The sequence below is a fragment of the Haliotis asinina genome, chromosome 14 (genome assembly GCF_037392515.1).
Source record: "Haliotis asinina isolate JCU_RB_2024 chromosome 14, JCU_Hal_asi_v2, whole genome shotgun sequence".
Taxonomy (NCBI): domain Eukaryota; kingdom Metazoa; phylum Mollusca; class Gastropoda; order Lepetellida; family Haliotidae; genus Haliotis; species Haliotis asinina.
In genome coordinates, this window is record NC_090293.1 from 28,207,902 (window position 1) to 28,230,552 (window position 22,651).

Sequence of the window (22,651 nt, forward strand, 5' to 3'; positions counted from 1 at the left end):
CAATATCATGCTATTTTTAACTCCGTTTGGTATATTGACCAATACACACTTATCCTGGCATACTAAACACGTGTATGTGCGATATACTCACATTCTTCTCATCTCAATGTACACATCCCTAATACAATCACCCATTCAGGAACAATGTAAGAGAATTCTTATCTATCTTTCATAACATGAGAACTCGTGAAGATCAGGGTACGAAATGATATTCAGTGACCCATGTTTGTGGTAAGTGGCGACTAACGGGATCGGGTGGTCAGGCTTAGCTGATACATGTCATTGTATCTTACTTGTGTAGATCGATGCTCATTCTGTCGATCATTGTCTGGTTCACACTCGATTATTCACGTGTTTAGACCACCATATTGTGCACAATAAAAATATTGTTTGGAAAATGATCAGACCAGTTATAAAGATTATTTACAGTGTCTGCTGATTTTCCAAACATCGAGAAAACCCAGGGCATGTAAATTTAAACTCAGTAGTCTACTGTTCTGTTTAAGCAGTGTAACGAATAATACCGAGCCTAAGGTTACTTAGACTGAAAACCTGTACCTTGCCCAGAACGTTCAGTGTAAAATGCTAGTAGTCAGTTCTGTGTTGGAAATGGATTCCCAATATCACTACGCCATTCGCTCAAAGCGTTTAAAAACAAAAATCGCATCGTCCGATTCAACGCCGTGGACCGATGCTCATCATATTAATCATCGGATTGACTTTAGTGTTAGCATTCAAAGTATTTGTCTGTAGGATGGAATCCGAGATACACAATCATCATAATAATCTTTGGTAAAACTATTCTGACTGGCTTGTCATATAAACAGTTGCATTTTCAAAGTCGCGTTGAAATAAATAAAGTAATGTTTGAACCCGGTAATTCATTTAACCTTGTTCAGCTGGTTCAATAAAGGTGTCACTGGTTCGACAACTGTGTCATTACATTGTCTAACATCTTGTGTAAATGTCTGTAAATATAACAGTCAATGTCCTCGGTTAACATAAATCTTGTGGCGTCATGTCACGTGATAGATAAGGCGTCCAACATCCTCGAATAATGACTGGCAGACACTATTTAGGCACCCTAGATGATTATCTTGTTTCTTGTGGCCAATTTGTCCGATATCATAGTTAGATTTTGGAATAGTGACTCTCAGCTCGGAACACGGGCAGTATTATTGTATCGTAGCCCGTGACGATAGCAGCGTGTCATTGTTTCGAGGATCGAGAAAAGGGTAGGGTCATAGCTCTATCCTAGCGGAGTATGGACATTCCGTGTATCTCAACAGAGTGACGTTTCAGACCATAACCTCAGTAAGGTGTGTTTCTGAACAAAGTGTCATCGTTTGCATTTCAAATCCTTCGTTGACTTTCGATTACAACGAAAAGGAGTGGTCCTGGTCTTCAATTATAGGTTTAACGTGAAAAGATCTATACATGTGTGGATCACAGAATTAAGCAGACGGTGTTTCGACGATTGCAATTACATATCGAGGGAAACAAATAATAGAGAACATGAAAGCGCAAGTGTTGCTTTAGTCACTTCCAGTATTCTTAGCTTTGTTTTGCACTGTTGAGCGGAGTAGCGGGAGGAGAGATCTTGCGGTGAAGTGGTGTTCCCTTATTTGTTTGCCTCTGTATATTACGTACTATTTACTGCACCAGATATTATGCAAACAAGCAATGTGTCTGTATATACAAACTGTTCCTTTCAGTCGTTCAGATGACAAGGTAATGGTTATGAACTTCGTCAGTCTAGTAACGCTACTGACACTATGTACCCTTGTCAATCGCGTAGCCAGGAAAATACAGAGGGTGCGCACAAATGATGCAACATTTTGAAATTAGGGAGAATATACCACATCTAAAAGTAAAACATACCTCTGAACATGGGATAAAGTCAAGGCAAACACATATACCATGGTAGAACATGAAAACCATGAAAATTAACCCTAAACTAGCGGATCAAACTTTAGCCTATCTTGCTCAGGAAAATATAGCAAATTGTTAAGTACCAAAAACAACAAGAGCAGACGATCTCCAAGGTAACATGAGTTAAGCCTTAATATGTCTCGGAAAGAACGCTCATCTGTCGCAGAGGATGCTAGCATTGAAGCAAACGTTTCAGGGCTACGTGAATGTTAGGCTAAAGATCCTCCTTGGCAAAGTCGAGAGCTGTAAGGAGGCAAGACTGTCTTTCTTCGATGGCTACGTCCTGACTACGGTATTACTACCGGCTGAGTTCAAACCTTACCTGGACATTGTCTCTTTGAAGTTATTGTATCAGAATGTGTTTTGGGGACACTGGGTACTGTTGTCAGGTAAAACAGATGTGCCAGTCAATTTGGGTTGCTAACGAAGTGACAATCAACTGTTGATGAACCTTTTGCAGATTTCTTACTCGTTTCTGCACATAACAAAAGGTTAATACAGAAGGGGTAAATCAGTTTTAAAGAACAGTTCATTAATGTCTATAGAACGAACGAGTCCCGACTGTGAGCATTCTCTCGAGGATCCCGGTTTCCAGACATAATTTGCTGCAATGTGAAGACAAACATGCTATTTCTATAAATGATCCGCGAAGCGAGCTGCGTTCGGGTGGCATGGCACAATATCAGAAACCACCCAGAAAGCATGAAAACAAACTAAATGTTTTTTCTGCACTTTTAGAGTGTAAGCAGGTGCAGTTTGTGCTTCGCTGTAGCTACGCCACTGCTGGTGAGTATCCGGGCCAGAATAAGTCGTCTGCTCATCATGTAGTACTTTAAAAGTAAGGGGCGTTTTATCTATCTCCTTATAGTATAAATGTGCTGAACCCGTGCTCCATATATTCTAAGGACACAGTCTCACTGTTCTTGGCGACGTCTTTAAGAAATAGATAACGTTTGAAGCTTTGCCTATTTCACGTAGGTGTTGGCCTGCACTGTCACGCGATATCGTGGACGAGTTCATCCAATCGGGGCTCACTTCCGCCGCACGAGTTTTCCATGCGCGTTAATACAAGACAATGCTTTGCAGAAGAATTATCTGCTGCCTGCTCCCTTCGTGGGCGTAAATTGGCAAATTGTTTAGAAAACGATTTGGGAATTCTTTCAAACTCAAGGTGAAAACCGTATATCCATTACTGACGTTTCTAATATTTACTTCATACCATTAAATTAATAGATTTTTGGTTGCAATGAGCATTTTGAAGGTTGTGAAAGAAGAAACATTTATTCGACGCTGTGCTTGCACTGCTGCGAATGTTTAATTTCCTTTGATAATTTCGAGGTAAGTGTAAGTTTCAGATTGCAGCATCTTAAAGGAACCATTATTTTAGCCACGACATGTATCATTGTTTCAGAGCACGGAGCGGTAGGGTAGCATAGTGGTCAGATTGGAGAGACGTACCGATCGGCCTATTATTGTCCAAACGAGATATTATTGGCCGTTCTGCCTGTTTTACTAAAGGCTGATTGGCTTATAATTATTATATTTATCAAATATATTTGAAGTGGTGTATTTCCGCACGAGGACATTAACATCAATCAAGGTTTGATGTCCTAAGGTTTTCATTGTAGCTTTTTGACATTTTTCATCACATGATAAAGGAGTTAAGAAACTGCCAATTAAATATGTCTATAATTTTTCTTTACAATTTTCACTGAGCATTAATGACATACATATTCAATTTCAGCTGACAGAAGGAAAGTATGTAACAAAAATTGTGTTCTTAATTAAACATTTTTTTCCTGAATATGATTTAAGTTTGAATTTTGTCCCCAAACCTATTTTTGTAAAGCTGAGGTCCATTAACTAGTCATCTGTTGTACCCCGGGTTGCAACAGTCATCATATATTGTGCGGAAATGGATAGTTTGGGAAATAATAGGGAAAATGTTCAAATATAGCCTGATCGGCCTGTAACAAAGTAGGCAGTACGGCCTATTACAGGCCGATCGCCAGGTTTCCCCACCCTGGTGGTCATCGCGCGTCTTGCCGAAGACCCAGGTTTGATTCTCCACATGGGTACAATGTGTGAAACCCATTTCTGATGTCCCCAGAGGTGATATTGCTGGGAACATTGCTAAAAGAGGCGTAAACCTAAACTCACTCATTCACGCAGAACACCCTGTATGTTATGTGACCGGTTATGTACAGTTAAGAAAAACCTTTAGAAGCCATCCTAGACTGTATATCTTGAGGCAATTCTTGTGCCTATATTTCCTGTACAAATAACATGGAGGTTCGGTTGCCAAATGTACGGGTTATTACCTTTCCATAATGTGCGTAATATGGTGACAGGTCATAGTATATAAATACAGTTTACAATATAGCATACAATCACACAGAGACATGTTCAAAATGGGTATGAGTAGCCATGTGGCTAAGGCATTCGTTCTTCACGTCGAAGGCCGGGTTCGATCCCTCACATGGGTACCATGTGTGAAGCCTATTTCTCGTGTCCCCCACCGTGATATTGCTGGCATGTTGCTAAAAGCGGCTCAAAACCCAATTCACTCATTTTGCAGTTTGGCCTAATGCCGGTTATCGAATATTACAAAACGGTTAAGTACATCCTTGATACAATTACTTGTATGCTGCTACGTGTGTGCGGCCCTTGCTCTACATACGTGTCCTAGTGTTCTACATTGATATGCCTTTGGTTTGCCATTTTATTTAAGATTTAATATGTTCCCTTTAAATATTTTCTTAGTCTAGCATCCATGTCCATTATATTGTTGCTGATATGCATGAAGACAGAGACAAAGTCAATGTTGTATGTTGAAGATACGTGCGACCCAAATGTTTCAGTACTGAAGTACAGATCTGTGATGCCCGGGGTTACAGTTGGTCTTGTCTGCCGTGCTTGTCGTAAGAAGCGACTAAAGGGATCGGGTGGTCAGGATCGCGGACTTCTCAATCTGTCACGTGATCGTATCCCAAATGCTTACCTGTTGATCACTGGAATGTCTTGTCCAGATTCGATTATTTATAGTCCGTCGCCCATAGCTGGGATATTGCTGAGAGCGGCGTATAACTAACCTCACTTCCATTACCACACACAAATTACTACATAGCTAATGTATGTGTACTACACAGGGGTCGAAGCGCCACGACCTTGTCTGCTTGAAACCCGATTATTTACAGCCGGCCGAAACATAGTTGGAATAGTGCTGAAAGCAGCGTTTAAACAACAAACCCACCAAACCAGGTTTGGTTCAATGCCAATGGAAAGAAAGTGTTGCATTTCACTGCACGCATCTCTCCTGTCATGTTTTCAACGTTTTCAACATGGTATGGTTGTATGGTATCAACATGCCGATCATATAAAATGTATCCGTCTGATTACTTGGTTGAAATGGGATCGTAAAATAACTACCGATTCGACACCGCCGCTAGTCAAGTTGTGGACTTTCCATCGCTGATACGGCTTGTGAGACACCCGACGGATACGGGTAACACAAGATATGGGCATCACACATTGCACCAGTGTAGGAAATCGAAACTGGTCTTCAGTTCACAAGCTGCTAACTGGGTGCTAGCAATACAATTCACAATGTCTTAAATCCAAATGCCCAGCAAAAGCAAATAGGTTATGAGCTGTGTAGTGAGTTTAGTTTTAACCCAAACTCAGCAGTATTACTGCTATTTGGTGGCAGTCTGGATTAGACAATCCAGTGATCAATCAGCGAACCTGATAACTGATATTCTTTAGTGCTATGACAGTGGCCTGTGTACTTGAATAAAATACAACTAAAATCAAAAGATAAAAGTCCTATGTTTATTCAGTGTTGTCCAAATTCCAAGGGTGATACAATGTGAAAATGAACAGGATCTCCAGAAACTGGTAGCCCTTTTTGACAAGTAAATGGCAGTTTGATGTGTTAAACGTGACAAAAACATGATCTTATGGAGGTCAGGACTGGAGTCTCTCACGACCAGTTCAGGCAAAACTTGTTATGAAATCATTTAAAATGAAGTGATAGCATGCGACAACGTGTCTTCTGAACAGTAAGGGCTTGTGGACGATTAACACTAGTATCTATCAATGACTCTAAAATGTTCAAAACAATTTATATTTTTACAATTAAACATCCAGTAGAAACATTTACCTTAAAAAGAATGTGTTTCTTGTTGAATCAGATGAAAAGTGTCAGTCATCAATTTGTTGCTTCAATTGGTATGTTGTCTTGAATTGAATCTGTATATAAAATAACTTTGAAATTACAACAACAACAAAAATCACTTACATACTTAAAATAAAGAAAATAATAATCTTAATTACATTTATGTTCATACTGACTTAATACGCCACAAGAAATGTAGAATTAAACATTTTACGTTGAAAGTAATAAAAAATATTCTTCATGGATTGCATTGTCAACTGTATTTGTAAACAATCACACTGGAAAATCAGAGCATTTGAAAAATTAATCACTGTCATTTAACCGAATGTTGCCAAATGACCATAGAATATCATAAAAATCAACAAGAAATTTGGTATTGCGGAAAACTGTTTAAAAAAACCCACCAATTTCACAGTTTGTATTTAGATGGTGCACATTTGTCATAATTAACAGTAATCTCACCTTATATACCAATCTGATCCCTCTTCCTATAAGAGGATTGATAAGCCTGACTTGAATGAGACTGAACCAAAGTATAATACAGTGATCTTGCATACCACTAAAAAGAAATTGAGGTAACATCCATGTCATTGACACCACTATATCAAACTGTCATGGCATGACATTAACCTACTTCTTTCAAAGGCATGTAGAAGCTGAAGCATCAAGTATCCTTCCTCATGACATTAACGGTAGTAATATGAAAGTAAAGGGTAGTGTATAATACAGATTAACATGGTCAACAGTGTCATCCAATTTCACACTATGTGAACATGTATTCCATAAACAACATTATCAAAACACACCTGCACAATAGATAAGGTGATATAAACTTCCACTGGCACAGTTGATACACATGAAAGAAACAGCCTTAAACTAGGAAGGAAAGTCATATATACTCACACACATAAGAAATGCAAGGTTTTTTTTTATCCAAACAGAAAACAAACTTGGAAACCTATGTTGACATAAATTTTTGGCATATAGTCCAGACTGATGTTGTTATCAATAATTTTATATGCATTTGGAAGGCTTGAGTAACTACACAACAAAAGAAAGATTCACCAAGATTCACAGGCCATTGGTGACCTCCTTCAGAGCGGTGGTCCAAGGGTCAGCATTGATACAATGCTACACAGACCATTGATGACCTTCTTCAGAGCAGTCATCCAAGGGTCAGCACATTTCCAGACCACACCTGGGAAGACAGTTCTCATCAACACCTTTACGTTTTGAAACCTTTACAATCATCAGTCTTGACAGCCAAAGAAATGTCTTCACTCAATTCTATGTCTAATTAACCCTGTTTGTATTTTTCTTTTACTTCATATTGAAAATTACATAAATACATTTTCTTCATACCTGACTTGTGTTACTTTTGACTTTTGGAAGTATAAATGAAAGTTGCTGTACACAATAATGAAGCATGCAACTTTGTGGATGATAAATTGCTTATTGCACAGAGAAATGTTTCAGGGTAAATTCTGCCTGCTTGCGTTGGTTCTACACTGCTTTTAGCAATATTCCAGCAATATCGCAGTAGGAGACACCACAAATGAACTTACATGCTGTACCCATGTGGGGATTCGAACCCAGGTTTTCAGCCAACACTTTAACCACTAGGCTACCTCAATGCCCTAGATTAAATTATAACACTCTTATCAAGCTGACAGTCTAAGAATCTACACTGACACATCGCTCTATAATAAACATCCATAAAGTTGTATCCTTCACTATTGACTCACCAACTTCTAGAAAGCCGATCAAACAATGCTGTAAACAAGCTTAGGATGAGAAAATGTCAATATTGACAATACTGGAATCCTAATGCCCAGTCAGCTTGACACAGTCAGTAGCTTACTAAACCAGTTTGTTGTCTTGATCATTGAAACTTCCAGTGCACCTTAATCCCAATGGACCACTGAGTTCTGGAGAAACAGCATGGAGCTAGGAGGAAGATGTGTGTGTACAAGGCTTATCTGGTAAGGAAGCCCGATACCATGTGACAGCCTGGACTTAGGAAGTTCGGTTGTAACAGGCACAGTCCTAGAAGTCTAACTGGATGAAAACATAATATCTGGACAATATACAATATTGCCAGACTTTGGATGGAAGCATGGGTTTATGGCACAACAATCAGGTTGGCTACAAGTCAAACAAATATATACAGACCAGTATACTGAGAAGTACAAAAAATGCCACGTGTGTATAGGAACTCACTGGACAATCTGGTCTACACCAGTTTCTCCACATTTCATATGGCACTATTAACACTGCTTTAATAATAACAATAGAATCTTGAAATTAGGCATTTGGACACAGGGGAGGGAGAGAAATTACATATAACATCTTGAATAATTATGCAACTTGTCATGCTTTATACAACATTTGTGCACTTAATTCCTGCTAATTAATGCTGTATTCCTCAAAACAAAGGTGATTTGACAAGGTTTAAAAAAATAAACAGTTTGAAGCATACATTATTTTATACAGAAGTTTCTTGGAGGGTATGTTTTTGTGCTAAGTAAAACGATTTGCAGCGGATTTTTTAAGTCAGCGCAAGGTTAGCGAAATCATAGTAGCCACAGTCAGGTCATTGAGTTAGAGAGATGTGTCCAGAAAGTTCCTATAGAGTTGGAGTGTTATAAGTATAAAATCAACTGTATCTCACAATGCCCTTGACCATTGTCATTAATCAACAGTATTTGTTCATGCACTGACATAAAACACTTGAATAATAGCAATAACGATGATAATCCTGATCATGGCAGCATTCATTGAAAATAAAAACAATATATACACTGGCAACAGACTATCAATCCCTGGAACTTCCAACAACTACTACCAGTTGCAGTAGGAAGAGGGAAAACCAACAGTTCATCCCGCCTGTCCAAATACGAATCAAATATTGTTTGGCAATGATAATGTAATTGCCACAAGTGAGCTCTGAAGTGTACAAAACAGGATTTTATGATATGGAGTTGAAATCCTTTTGAACCAAAACAAACCAGCAAACATGCTGAGGAAAAAAAAGGGATCACATGAAAGCATGAGTGTTCCTTTATTTTTTTCCCAGGTTTCTTCATTAGCTATGTGATACACAAGCTTTTGAAGACCTTGGAGAAAAAAAAGAACACTTCCAAGTGATCCCTAATTTTTTCCCCTCAGTATAGCATTTTTTCATAACTGCAAACACAAGTCGAATGACAGCTACCACTTTTTGTGGTAGGCAGGTCGAAATAAAATGAATTACAATGAAAAAATTATGTAAGTACAGATACACAGGCTATTGACAAATGAGACAAGGGACAGTAAATTGGTGAATGGTTGTCGTTAAACACATGGATCCCAGAATAAAAACGTTAATTCAACATCATTCTCCCCCTTGGATAGGTGAGTGAATACGGTTTCATGTCAGTTTTAGAAATATACCAACAATATTACGGTGGGAGACACCAGAAATGGGCTTAACACATTATACTCATGTGGGGAACTGAACCCCAAGTCTTTGGCATAAATGGCTACACTATTATACACATACTGTCTTCTTTGCTGGAGCCTGAATGAGATTGTAGAAATCTCTGTCAGTCAAACCCACTCAATCAATTAAACATACTTTGTACACTACAGTAAAGAAAAAATTTACAGTGGATGTTTTACATCTTGAAAAAATATTCAGCAAATGCACAAGAGCATCGTCATTTGACATTTGTGTTCACCACCGGGAAAAGGGAGTGGAATATTCTTGAGTGATTCAAATACCTTTTGGGTGGGTCTGTAAAATTTACACATGTAAGTTAAGTCTCATGACTTGTTTTCACTATTAAATGTACATTATAAATTCACCTCTAACTTCATCACAGGTTATCTGTGCTGTTTCTACAGGAGGACAGATAGTAAAAATTTTATGGTAAGGCCTAAAAAAAATATTGAGGTTACAGTACATGACCGACCCTTGAATTCTGGTGCCCAGCCTATTTTTTACAAGGAATATGAATAAAATAAGCTTTCAGATACCATTGTCTTTTGCCAAGCACCGACAGACATGGGTAATTCTGATAAAGAATGTCAACATGATGTCCGCAAGCTTGATTGAATAAACAATTACATATTGATAAATGTTTTGTTAGTTTGTAGTTTACTTCTGAAAAAAATGTAAAAAAGGAACCCCACCTACCTACCCTAAATTCTTAAGAGATGTAATCAGAACAACATTTTACTAATTTGCCCTAAGTCAGACAACTTGTATTCACTGTTTCATACATATTTGATATTCGTCTCTTCATCTTCATGTATCACAAGTTACCAATATGTTGTTTCCATGGTAGGACAGCAAGTCCCCAAGCTGATAATTCTCTTGCACACACTACTGACCAGAAACAATACAAAATGCCCCATACCATTCATGTCATTTACAATGACATTCTGAAAATATAGTTCAAGCATCCTATATTGACAGTCATGTTAATATCAAGGTTATATTTGTAAATACACATGTTAACAAATACATCAGTTTAGAAAGCAATGAAAACCATAAAGTGTTATCAACAGTCATTCAAAATATAGTATGACACCACTTCACCAATAGGGCACCTTGCCCATATAAAATGTACATTACAAGCACCTTTATCCGATTACAGGGCACTCAATTACAAAAATATCAATAAACAAGGGATAATGGGATTTTTCCTTCAGATACATTAGGCAAGGGTATTCAGCACTACAATCAAGCTCAAAAAAGGATTCAGTTACACCTAAATAACAAACCGTTGTGATTATTAAGAACTGAATTTAAAGGACACAGCATACATATCAATATTTATTTCCATAGCCTTGATGCAGAGGATGATGTTGTAGCCATGACAACACATTACTGATTCATCAACGTCCACATGGAATACCTTTGTAACTATTGTGAAAATATAAGCCAATGGCCTAGCACTGAAAATGTGGGTACAAAAAAGATCACAGAATATTTCTTTTAGTTAGGACTTTGCATCAAAATTAGTAAAATCAAAGTCAAGGTCACCATTTATAATCACGCACAAACTGATAAATAAACTATTCAAAATCATGGAGAATTATTTCCAACCCTGGTAAAGATGACATGCCTAGAATCAGTACTTACGCAAATTGTTCTTCAGCATTTATACAAACAATATCAACATGGATATAATAAGGTGTATCCAGGGCAATTTGAAAACTGTGCATGCTTACGGCATTAGACACAAATGTCCAGCAATCCACAGGCATTATGATTTGTGCGTGTCTGTCTTTGATTTGCCTTTCAGCAAATGTTGTCATCGCAATGTAAAACCAACATAGAATAGGTTTCACAATGGTACTCATCGCAAAGAAAAAGGAAACTTTTCACAAGCTTCAGGCAACATCACTTATTCATTCACATCTTCATATAGACACAGCAAGCAGTTACACTGAAATTACATACTTGTAGCAAGGAAGTTAAACCATATAAAAAAATCCAAATCAATTTTCTACATGGCAAGTGTTGGAACTGAATGTGTGATGGAACAATTTTGTCATACAAACAGCATCGCATAAGACTGGAGCATATCCAGTTATCAAAACTAATACACAACTCAAGTACCCCAGTTGCTATCATCTACTTTAGGCAGCAGCATGAGACAGCCCAGTGCTTAAATGTTAAGCAATAATGTTATTGTACCATCACAGGTTTTCGGACAATATGTGTTTTGGAATGGGGAGTGCTTGCCTAGGCTGTGATGAGGGTTTCTTCACATAGAATTAGTACATTCTTGAATGATGGCATGTGTTTAGATAAAGTTATCTACGTTTTATAGTCATTCAAGTGATTAGAAAGATAACAAAAATGTCCGAAAACCCATAATATGAGGATTCTTTCAACAGTCATAATGCTAAGATGACTAGCTCCCATATACTCACTTTCAACAGCTACTAATCACTCTGGGGAACTGGAGTTTGGCACAAGTGTAACACTTGGTAACAAACCTGAATATTTGTTAAGGCATGGTGTTATGGAATGACTAGTCTGACATAGGTACAGGACTAGCAGGAACAAATGCAGAGTCTCGTCCAGAACACACAGCAAGTTTATCAAACAATTTAGAACCTGGCCTGAATTTCTGAAAAACCATGACCTCACTTTTATACCTGGATAAAGCCGACAACGTTGCACACAAACTTAATATCTTGATGACTCCAGTATTCATGGCTTGTGATGATTCAAATATGAAAACAGTACATTCCTCACAGCTATGTACGTGGTACACAATTCAACATTTTCTCAGGATCACATCTATGAGTAAACATATACAGGTATCTTTTTTACTTAGTTAACACTGAGAAGTACAAAAACAGTAGGAACAATTTAACATTGGCACTTGAGTTCTAAAAATTAGTATGGCAATCAGCAATGAATCACTTCCAACTGACTCTAATAATGCTTCAGTATACAGTATTCTGCTTTATACAACCATCGCACACTGCTTACATCATGTGATTAGTGAAAATGATTAGTTGGTGAATATGTGTGTCATCCTCAAATCTTCCAGACTGAACAAGATGTGTCCAAACAGCTTCAGAAGAAAAAGAAACTTGCTTTTGATAAAATGAAGAAGGCAAATTCAACCTCACAAACAAACAAACAAACAAAAGATTTAGATGCGTGTATACAAATAGGAATTGAATGCTGTTTTTACAAAATGACGAAGACAATGTGTAATGAAAATACTTTTTTTTCTAACTATATGCAGGTTTTTCCAAAGATGAATTTGAGGATGTCTGCTCACTGCAGGTATCATTATCACCATGGCTACAAACTGGGCAAACAGCAACCATGCCCTGTCTCAAACCGTGCACACAAACCTCTTCGTATGTACAAAACCCTTCTATCCTGTATGGAATATCATGGACTGATACTGATAGTTTATGATGTATTTAACTTGACTGTGTGATTATAATGTCTGGTGAATTCACCACTTGTACGCTGGTTGTTTCTATGGACACTATCCATATTCCAGTTATGTACAAAATCATGACTGTTGCTACACCAAATGACGTTAAGCACTTGATCTGCTAACAGATCAAGATTTGTCTTCTCACAATCCTTCAGATAATCGTCTTACATTAAACAACAGATAAGATGGAACAATGCTGAAGTGATCCCATGAGTCATCCCCATACACAATAACCTGACAAAAAGTATCTGGACACCCTCACACATGAATACTTGATCCTATTATCAGTCCTAAGGGCTTGTACCAATATTTGTCTTCACTTCAAACCTCTCATAAGTGTTCTTGAAACATATTTCAATTAGTTGACACTTGAAGGGGAGATCACTCACAACCAAATCCTGAGCCTTGACATGTTGTGAAAACCTAGAGAGACAATGTAATCTGAGTATGAGAAGAGATCAGATGGAATGAGTCAACAGATGCTGCATCCCTACTTGTTCTTGGAGAGTCTCAGAGATCTAGGAAAGAAGCATTCTTGTTCCTGGTAGAGTAGAACATCTTTATGATTACACAACACTAGTGATAATGTCAATGTCAATCCTTAAGTAGAAATGCACACTCATTCAAGATTCACTTCCTGCAATAGACAGAGTCAGATGTGTTGAGCCTCTGTCGCGGCCGTTCAGAATAACGGGTCATGCCATCACCAGTGTTTAAACGAGGGCGTGGACGTTCACCAAATATGTAGCGCCCGGTGTCGGTGATGCTCTGGGCCAGTGCTTGCATGTTGGCTGCCATTTGGTCTGGGTCAGCTGGGGTCACCTGAACAAGGATGGTTTTCATGGTAATAAGGCAGGATAATTGACGTTTCACAATGACTTGTCCATAAGCAAGTTCGGTCTAACCAAATGAGAAGCTAGTGCAACAATGTGTATTATCAGTGAGTGAGCGAATTCAGTTTTATCACTCACTCTGCAATATTCCAGTTATATGGCAGCAGTCTGTAAATAATCAGATCTGGACCAGACAATCTGGTCATCAACAGCACAAACATTGATCTTCAAAAGCAGGATACGATGACATGTCAACCACGTCAGTGAGCCTGACCAGCAGATTCTGTTTACTGCCTCTTACAACAAGCATGAGTTACTTAAAAACAAATCTAACACAGATCTTATTAATAGAATTATCTAAAGTTACAATTCTAATTTGAAGCAGACTAGATTATTTACAGACCGTCACAATATATCTAGAATGTTGCCGAGCGCAGCACTAAACAAACAAACAAACACTGCTAACCATCACATTCAGTTATCATGGTTATATATTTCAGACTCTGACATAGTGACAAGACACAGGGATACATAAATATCCAAGGTAACACTACTTTCATCCAATCATCCTCACCTCTTCCTCCTCCTCTTCCTCTGTACTGGATGACCTTCGACCTCGCCACATGGGGACAGAGATTGGTACTGATGTGGAGTAGAGATCAGTCTTCCTGCTGCCAGATTGAGTCCGGTTGTGTGATGCGCTACTCTCGGACAGTTTTCCTGAAGGCACATATAATAAAAATACTGACTACTTTTAAAGAGTTGATTCAACACCTTGTGTTGCCTCTAAACATTATTACAAAATGAGATGGACCTGCGTAGAATTCAAAGAATTGTAGCCAAAAGATTACAATTCTGGTCTGATGATTCTTTAAGCTTCAAATGTTCTGATCTTTGGGTCTGAAAAAGATTATATTAATCAGTAACACCAAACAAGAAATTACACAGGAACATATATGGCCGAGTTCCTCATTTACAAAAGTGAATCTTCCATTCGCATAATTAAAGCATAAATAATATTCAGCTAAATTATTTTGAAATTTGGTTGGCAGTTTTTTCTAATATTTTCTCAACATAAACTTTAAGGTCACAAACATGTCAAACAAGTTAAATATTAACAAATATCACAAGATCAAATGGTGATATTATGATGATCTATAATGGGGGCTATATTAGTTAATGATGTACCATCTAAACACATACTGGCGCACAATGTATTTAAGCACCTATAATCAAATATCTAAGGTCAGGTAAGTTTCAGGTTTCCAGGCTGATTCTTATCATTAATACAAAGTTAGAAGGTGATTCACACTGTAGCAAAGGGATGCCACTCTAGTCAGTTATGAGGTAAGTACCAGTATGAATGAAATGGCAACTGATGGAAAATCAATGGGAATTTTCAAGGCCTTTCAATATTCGGTGACATACACCCCACTTACCAGGTACATCATCATCTGACTCATAGAAAGGCTCTTCAAGCTCTGGTTCCAACTCATCCAGGTAGAACAGAGCTGGGGATAATAAAGTCAGTGAGTGAGTTTAATTCTACACAGCCCTCAGCAATATTCTAGCTATGTGGCGGCAGTCTGTAAATAATTGAGTCTGAACCAGGCACTCCAGGGATCAACAGCATGAACATCGATCTGTAGAACTGGGAACCAATGACGTGTCGACCATGTCAGCCTAACCACCGGACCCCATTAGTCGCCTATTACGACAAGCATGGGTTACTGAAGACTAGTATTTTAACCTAAACCTTCAATGGATTGCCCCATCATTTAAAAATGTGCAGTTTACCAAGTCACCAGCCACACCAACAGATACAATCTAATGTTGATGCCAGGCTTTTAAAGTGAAGTTGAGAGAGGTGCCTTTTATTCTATCCCAGATCTTCATGGGCGAAAAACAATACAGAAATACCAGTACATACTACCAAACACTCAATGAACAAAGTTCATGGAACACAGTGTTGCACAATGATGACCCTCTCCATTCCAGTTTTCACTGGGAGTGGCTATGAAAATTTCATGCACCAGCTGCATTCAGTGATGATAATTTTGTCATATCATTATAACTGGCAACGAGACACATGAGTCCATATTGTGAAGTTCAGGAAGTGAAAAGTGCTACCTATTAATACAGAATGATTAAAGTAATAGAAGTTTAATAGTAATAAAGTTTAGAACAGTTTAGAACAGTTTATATAGAATGTACAAGAATGTAACGATGGCAACTTCCTCCTACCTTCAGAGTCCGGGTTCTGATCATATTCACTGTAAGATCGTGTCTTTGTACTACCGCTGCGCCCGCCAATTGAAGGCTGGAAGAAAAGACCAAAGCCATGACTAACGTTGCTACCTGTTTCAATACAGTTAGTTTATTATTGTGGAATTCCAAAATTATCAAAAGGCATCAGTGCACCACTAGACCAATCTATGTGTCAAATTTGGTGAAGAAAAAGCACCAGTACACCACCCAATCTATCTTTGTGCCAAGCATGGTAAAGAAATAGTGAATGGTTTTAAAGTTCTGCTCGGGAAAAGAGCACTACCACCATTTGCAGATGAAGTCAAACTTGCTACCATCAAAATGCCAAAAATATTTTATTCACAATTCCAAAAGTATCAAAAGGCATCAGTACACCACTAGACCAATGTATGTGTCAGATTTGGTGAAGAAATAGGGAACGGTTTTAATGTTCTGCTATGGAAAAGATAAATGGACATGGAAAAACAGACGGACAGGGCGCATTTTAATACCCCTGCAAACATGTTGCTGGGTTTAAAAATCAAACAATGTTATGGTGACTGATAGCAGGATTTTTGTTAACATGCAAAATACACTTTCTGAATAACATTAAAAAAACTGATTTGTCAAATTCAGTCCAGTAAGGTTATTTTCAGAGTGATTGAGTTTGGTTTTATGCCACATTCAGCGATATTCCAGCTATATGGCGGCAATCTGTAAATAACAAAGTCTGGACCAGACAATCCACTGATCAAAAAAGCATGAACATTAGTCTGCAGAATTGGGAACCAATGACACATGTCAACCAAGTCAGCAAGTCTGACCATCCGATCCCATTAGTCACCTTTTACGACAAGCATGGGTTACTGAAGCCAATATTCTAATCCAGACCTTCATGGGTAGTAAGTTTAAGATATCCAGTAAGCAACTGGGCTGAAAGGAATGAGTCTAGTAGCAAACATTCTACTACAAAATGTTACTGTGTTCAAAAAACTTTTAATTTTGAAATTGTCCACTGATTTCATGACACATTAGGGTTTGAATGTGGATCATATTCAGGAGGGATGCTTTATAAGCTTACTTATTTCAAGCCTTAGAGAAAGAGAAATTCTGTCAAGGGAACTGTACAAAGTAAATAGTACTAATTTGAAGCTTTGTTGTAACAAAATGGAGACATGATGATCAAGGACAGACCTGCAAAACATATGTTTAAAATCCATGTAGCAATACCACATTTATTAAACAATGTAATGCACTCACTTTAGCAGTATTTGTCACCAACCTAGGAGATCTAGATGTTTCTGAAACTAACAGAGAATAACATGTAAATCAGATTCAACTGATGACAAAGAATTTAGACATACAAATGAATCTAATCTCATGTAACCATACAAATATCATTTCAGCATATCTGAATTTGGCCAACAGAAGAACTAAGCAATCACCAACATGCATTCCAGAAAGGCAGTGACTCATCTCAAAGAAAACACATGGCTTAAAAGAACTGTATCACGTATGCTGCCATGATTGTTTGGGAGGTGTCATCATACCAGAAGTCTTTCCCTGAGAGTTGTCTCCCCTGTCTAACTGTGGCACATCATTGACCGCCTTCATCAAAAGTCTGAAATCGGAAACAATCATTTGCTAAACACTGAACGCACAAGATAGAACAATGCCTCACAGGAAACGGCAATATATTCCTGCATCATTATCCATACAGTGGGACCAGGATAGGGCATGTTGAATGTTTATTCTATTAACAATTAAGTTTTCTATTGGAAGTGATTCCACCTGTTTCAAATCATAGAATATTTACTGGACCGAGTAGATATGAAATACAATCAGAGTTTACTTGCAGTTTGAAACCATAAGTGGAAATTACCCAGGTAGAAGCCAACAGACAAGTAAGATACCCCAAACTAAAAACTGACTTGTCCCAGGTGTCAGGCAATGGGATTCTTAACCTCTGATCATGACAGATGTTGGCTGTAATAATTCTGCTTCTATTTTCCCAATAAAGAGTCACAAGTCTTCGTGCAAAATCTTCATGGAAAAATCATGTAACAGACAATTCTAATAATTCCCCAATAATCAGAATATACTGTACATGATTCAATAAAGATCAATCTTGGCTTCAAAGCACTGAGCCAAGCATGTAGAAATATACACTGAACAGCAAAAGAAACATGACACTTTTTTGGGGCCAGTTTTCAAGTAGAAGACATAGTTAGACCAGCTCTGGCTGTGTTAGCTTTAATATCCAATGGATCGACTTATCAGCAACTGTCTCTATGACAACACATTCTAAACAGTAGAACACACAACATAAGTCATATCTACAGTAAGCAACACAGGAATGGTGCACTGTTCCATCATAAGAGAATCTTGACATCTTATTCTAACAGCACATTCTGTTTTAGAATTTAAATGGATCCTTAAACCATTTAATTTCAAGTGTCCTGAAAAGGATCTCTGTTATTCATTGTTCATTTCAAACACTGTGATAAAGCTGTACTCACCGAAGCATCTGGGCTTTCTCCTTGTCGCACCTCGCCTGAAGCTGCCCAAACACTGCCCTCTGTTCGTGCTCAAAGTTCCTGAAACAGGATTAAGGACAGGTAAAAGGGGGTTCTGAGTTAGGGAGGTTCTACACCACCAAAAATATCCAAACATCACTGAACAGTAACTACTGATGCACTTACCTGATGCGTTCTTCCATAGCTGTCTGTTCTTGCTCAATAAAATTGTCAGCCTGGTCTTCCACCATGGAAGCCCCTGATGCCAGAGACTCGTACACAGACCCATCTGTAACCAAGGGAACATTACAGCTGCAGAGTTGCAACAGCTATACTCATCCATATGGAATCATGATGCTGAGGCTTGTACTCAGACCATACCCTTTCAAAGGTACTGTTTGTATCAAGATACAAAAACAAATGTTACATGACTTTAAATATTTTCAAATAAGAAAAGACGTGTCATTTGCACATAAGCATGAAAATATAATAACCATGGTAACAGGTAACACTGTTTCAAAACAATGTTCACAACAGCTTAAAGTAGGGTTATGTTTTCTTTGATATATGTTTCACACACTTTGCAAAAAAATTCAATATCAATAAAGATCGCTTACATTAACCTCCTTTCATTAGTCCTTTGAGTATGTGACTAGTCCTGCCTGAACAAGACTGACTAACATGTGAACATTCTCAGTCAGTTGTATAAAATAAAAATAAAAGCATCAGGAACTTTTTGGAATCTTCGTCCTCAGCACAAATTCGGAATCATTGGTCATTACCTGGCATGGGAACATCGTGAAAATTGTCATTCTGCATGACGATATGGTAGACGAGGGAGAAGTCCGGAGATCGAGTGAGACGGAGGAGGACTGACGGGTCGGACTCCAACTGGAGGTTGATGAGGACAGAGCTAGAATCCGAAGTACGAAGTGCATGTGTGCGCCAGTTACAGTTGACACACTGGTACTGCACCCAATCTGAGCTGGTGCTCTGTCGATGCAGCAGGTAAGACTGTTCCTAGTCAACAAGGTAAACTGGTTACAATACAAGGATATGGCGGCATCATCGTACGACAGGATAATTAAACAATTAGAGGAATGAACCTATCACCTACATATTGTATTAGAATATAATTACATTAAACATTGTGCACAAGGGTGGCATTATGACTATGTATAGCATGACAGTGGTGCTGTGAATCTAATGTCAGCTAGCTGTCATATTGGTTAATCTCTTCTTGGTCCTGTAAACTTGTGAGTGAGTGAGTGAGTGAGTGAGTGAGTGAGTGAGTGAGTGAGTGAGTGAGTGAGTGAGTGAGTGAGTGAGTGAGTGAGTGAGTGAGTGAGTGAGTGAGTGAGTGAGTGAGTGAGTGAGTGAGTGAGTGAGTGAGTCAGCCAGTTCAGTTTCAGACTGCTCTCAGCAGTGTTCCAGCTATATGATGGCAGTCTATAAATAATTGAGTTTGGACATTACAACCCAGTGATCAACAGCATCATGTTCTATCTATGCAATTAGGATATGATGACATGTGATCCCTGTCAAGAAAGTCAACGAGCCTGACCATCCAATCCTGTAAGCTGACTTGGTTACTGAACACCAATTTTAACCTAGATCTACATGGGTAACATTGTATTGGGCTTGACATGCATTAGTGTACTGAATCATGTCACTGAACAAGTATAGCTCTCTACAGATTCTTTAACAAATTAATGACTAAATCATTCATGTGTGAAGTTATTTTATTTTCAGTATTTAATAACAACCAACTTCTATCGCTTGCACTTAAATCATTTAGACTATACATATGAAGCTAACATGCATACTTTTTGTGAGTCAAATATGTTCATTTACACATTGCACACAAAAGACTTCATGCATGTACGCCTCCAAATAAATCCAAAATATACTGAAGCCCATTAAATACTTAAAAAACAAATCAAGATCCTTACTATGACAATGCCTTTGTCATCCAGCACCGCCTCTGCAACTTTCCGACCAAGGAATGGTTGCGAACCATCATCACCAATATCTGAAATACATGACATCAAGTTGCCATGGTTACAAAATACTCAGGACACTCACCGACGACTGTGAACCATTTTATACTGATCATGCTTATCACAACAAACCGTGTATAATGAGTGAGTGAGTGAGTGAGTTTAGTTTTACGTCCCAGTCAGCAATATTCCAGCTATATGGCAAGGATCTGTGAATAATCGGGTCTGGACCAAGACAATCCAGTGATCAACAAATGAGCATCGATCAGCGCAATTGGGAACCGATGACATGTGTCAAACAAGTCAGCGAGTCTGACCACCCGATCCCATTAGATGTCTCTTATGACAAGCAGAGTCGCCTTTCAAGGCAAGCATGGGCTGCTGAAGGCCTATTCTACCTGGGACCTTCATGGATGTGGCAAGCATGGGTTGCTGAAGGCCTCTTCTACCTCGTCCTCGTGCTTTAACTTTAATAGTTCAGGGCGAAAGTGTGCTTTATTACACTATACATGGTGGTAGAACAAACTGTATTTCTTAATTAACACATTGTACCCATGTAGGGAATCAAACCTGGGTCTTCAGCATTACAAGGGAACGCTTTAACCACTAGGCTACTCAACTGCCCCATAAGTTAAACAAAACAAAAATCTGTCATTGTGGCAATGAGTCTTGAATATCAACAAGTTTCTGTTGAAATGTGGTAAGTAGATTCCCGCTTTGCCTTGCAAATAATAAATCTTTGCCTTGAGATAATATAAAATGCAAGAGCACAGACCACCAAGCATAAACATGAAGTAATGCTAAAGTTCACTTACTGTCAATTGGCTGGATGTCCCTTGTATGGATTTTAACATTCAAGCAGCCACAAGCGTAAACTGACATACTGCTAGCTGTAAACCTGATAAAGGGAAGCATAAAAGTTTGGTTATAAATGGGTGATTTGCCATTGTCAGCCTTAATTTCTAGTCATTGCCTATTGTTCTTTTAAAACATACAAAAGTGGATATCAAAATGGTTCTCACTGACGATTGTTTTTAAAAGAAATATAGGATACACAATCACTGTAAATGGAGGATGATCTTTCTATCAATGCATCTATGTCTACAAAACACAGATGTTGCTCAAAACAAGTTAAGGACCACACATTCTTTGATGAATCTGTCATGCCATGATGTTTTCTTGCACTACATGAGGTTGCAGGTTGCAGGTTGCAGGTGAAAACAATAGTTATACAAGGAAACAAAATAAGTACATGATGTGTTTCAACAGTTGTCATGGTCTCTTGGATACACAGTGCCATTTAAAACAGTATCTGATGCCTTACTCTGATTGGTGTGTATTTGAATCCCAAATGCGACCCAACAACACAAAAGTAATAGGATTTGTACTTGTACTGTATAATCATACATTTGACCACTTTCTAAATGGCATTGTGTATTCATAGCTTTTGGCCATAGGCGACATCAGAGGGGTACACAAAGTCTGTGGTCAAGACTACCAGTTGTAAGATCAATATTTGGTATTTTCAAACTTCCAGTCCCTTGCAAGCAATTTACTGTGATTTACCTCACAGTGGAGGTTTGACTTTCAACCTCAAGCAATCAGACAAACCACTGACTGCAGTTGTTTCATTTCAAACCAAAATGTGTCTGAAAGAAATTTAAATGTGACAGCTAAACAAGAAATGCTTGACATCAAGGACAGCAAGCATCCTTAGTTTGTCCCTGTCCCTCATTTGCAATAAAGTCATCACCAAGACTCTTCTTTTACAGTCTTTATTAGGGCAAGTGGAGCAAAAGGTAATCACCCTGCCCTTCTGGAAGAGAGGGCAAATGCTTCGAATTATTGCAAACCTGGGACAAGAGACAAATTTGATATCTCACAGTGATTTAAGGCTTGCAACACACCTTAGTCTGTTTGGGTACCTGGTAAAGTACTTTGATTGACTCAGTTTATCCCTAACAGGCACAGTGCTAATGCCCAGCAA

At 38.3% G+C, this 22,651-nt stretch overlaps 1 protein-coding gene across 1 annotated transcript in view; it reads right to left on the reverse strand.

Annotated features, from left to right (window-relative positions):
- Window positions 1–12,842: 12,842 nt before the first annotated feature.
- LOC137261364 (uncharacterized) overlaps window positions 12,843–22,651 on the reverse strand; it is a 10,808-nt gene continuing 999 nt past the window's right edge. The window contains exons 2-12 of the mRNA XM_067799105.1: window positions 21,480–21,562; window positions 20,617–20,696; window positions 19,447–19,684; window positions 18,851–18,953; window positions 18,668–18,745; window positions 17,699–17,769; window positions 17,409–17,449; window positions 16,146–16,221; window positions 15,341–15,412; window positions 14,476–14,621; window positions 12,843–13,890 (exon numbers count right to left, since the gene is read on the reverse strand). Of these exons, the coding sequence (XP_067655206.1) occupies window positions 13,699–13,890; window positions 14,476–14,621; window positions 15,341–15,412; window positions 16,146–16,221; window positions 17,409–17,449; window positions 17,699–17,769; window positions 18,668–18,745; window positions 18,851–18,953; window positions 19,447–19,684; window positions 20,617–20,696; window positions 21,480–21,546 (1,164 nt within the window). The 5' untranslated portion in view covers window positions 21,547–21,562 and the 3' untranslated portion in view covers window positions 12,843–13,698. The remainder of the gene's footprint in view (window positions 13,891–14,475; window positions 14,622–15,340; window positions 15,413–16,145; window positions 16,222–17,408; window positions 17,450–17,698; window positions 17,770–18,667; window positions 18,746–18,850; window positions 18,954–19,446; window positions 19,685–20,616; window positions 20,697–21,479; window positions 21,563–22,651) is intronic.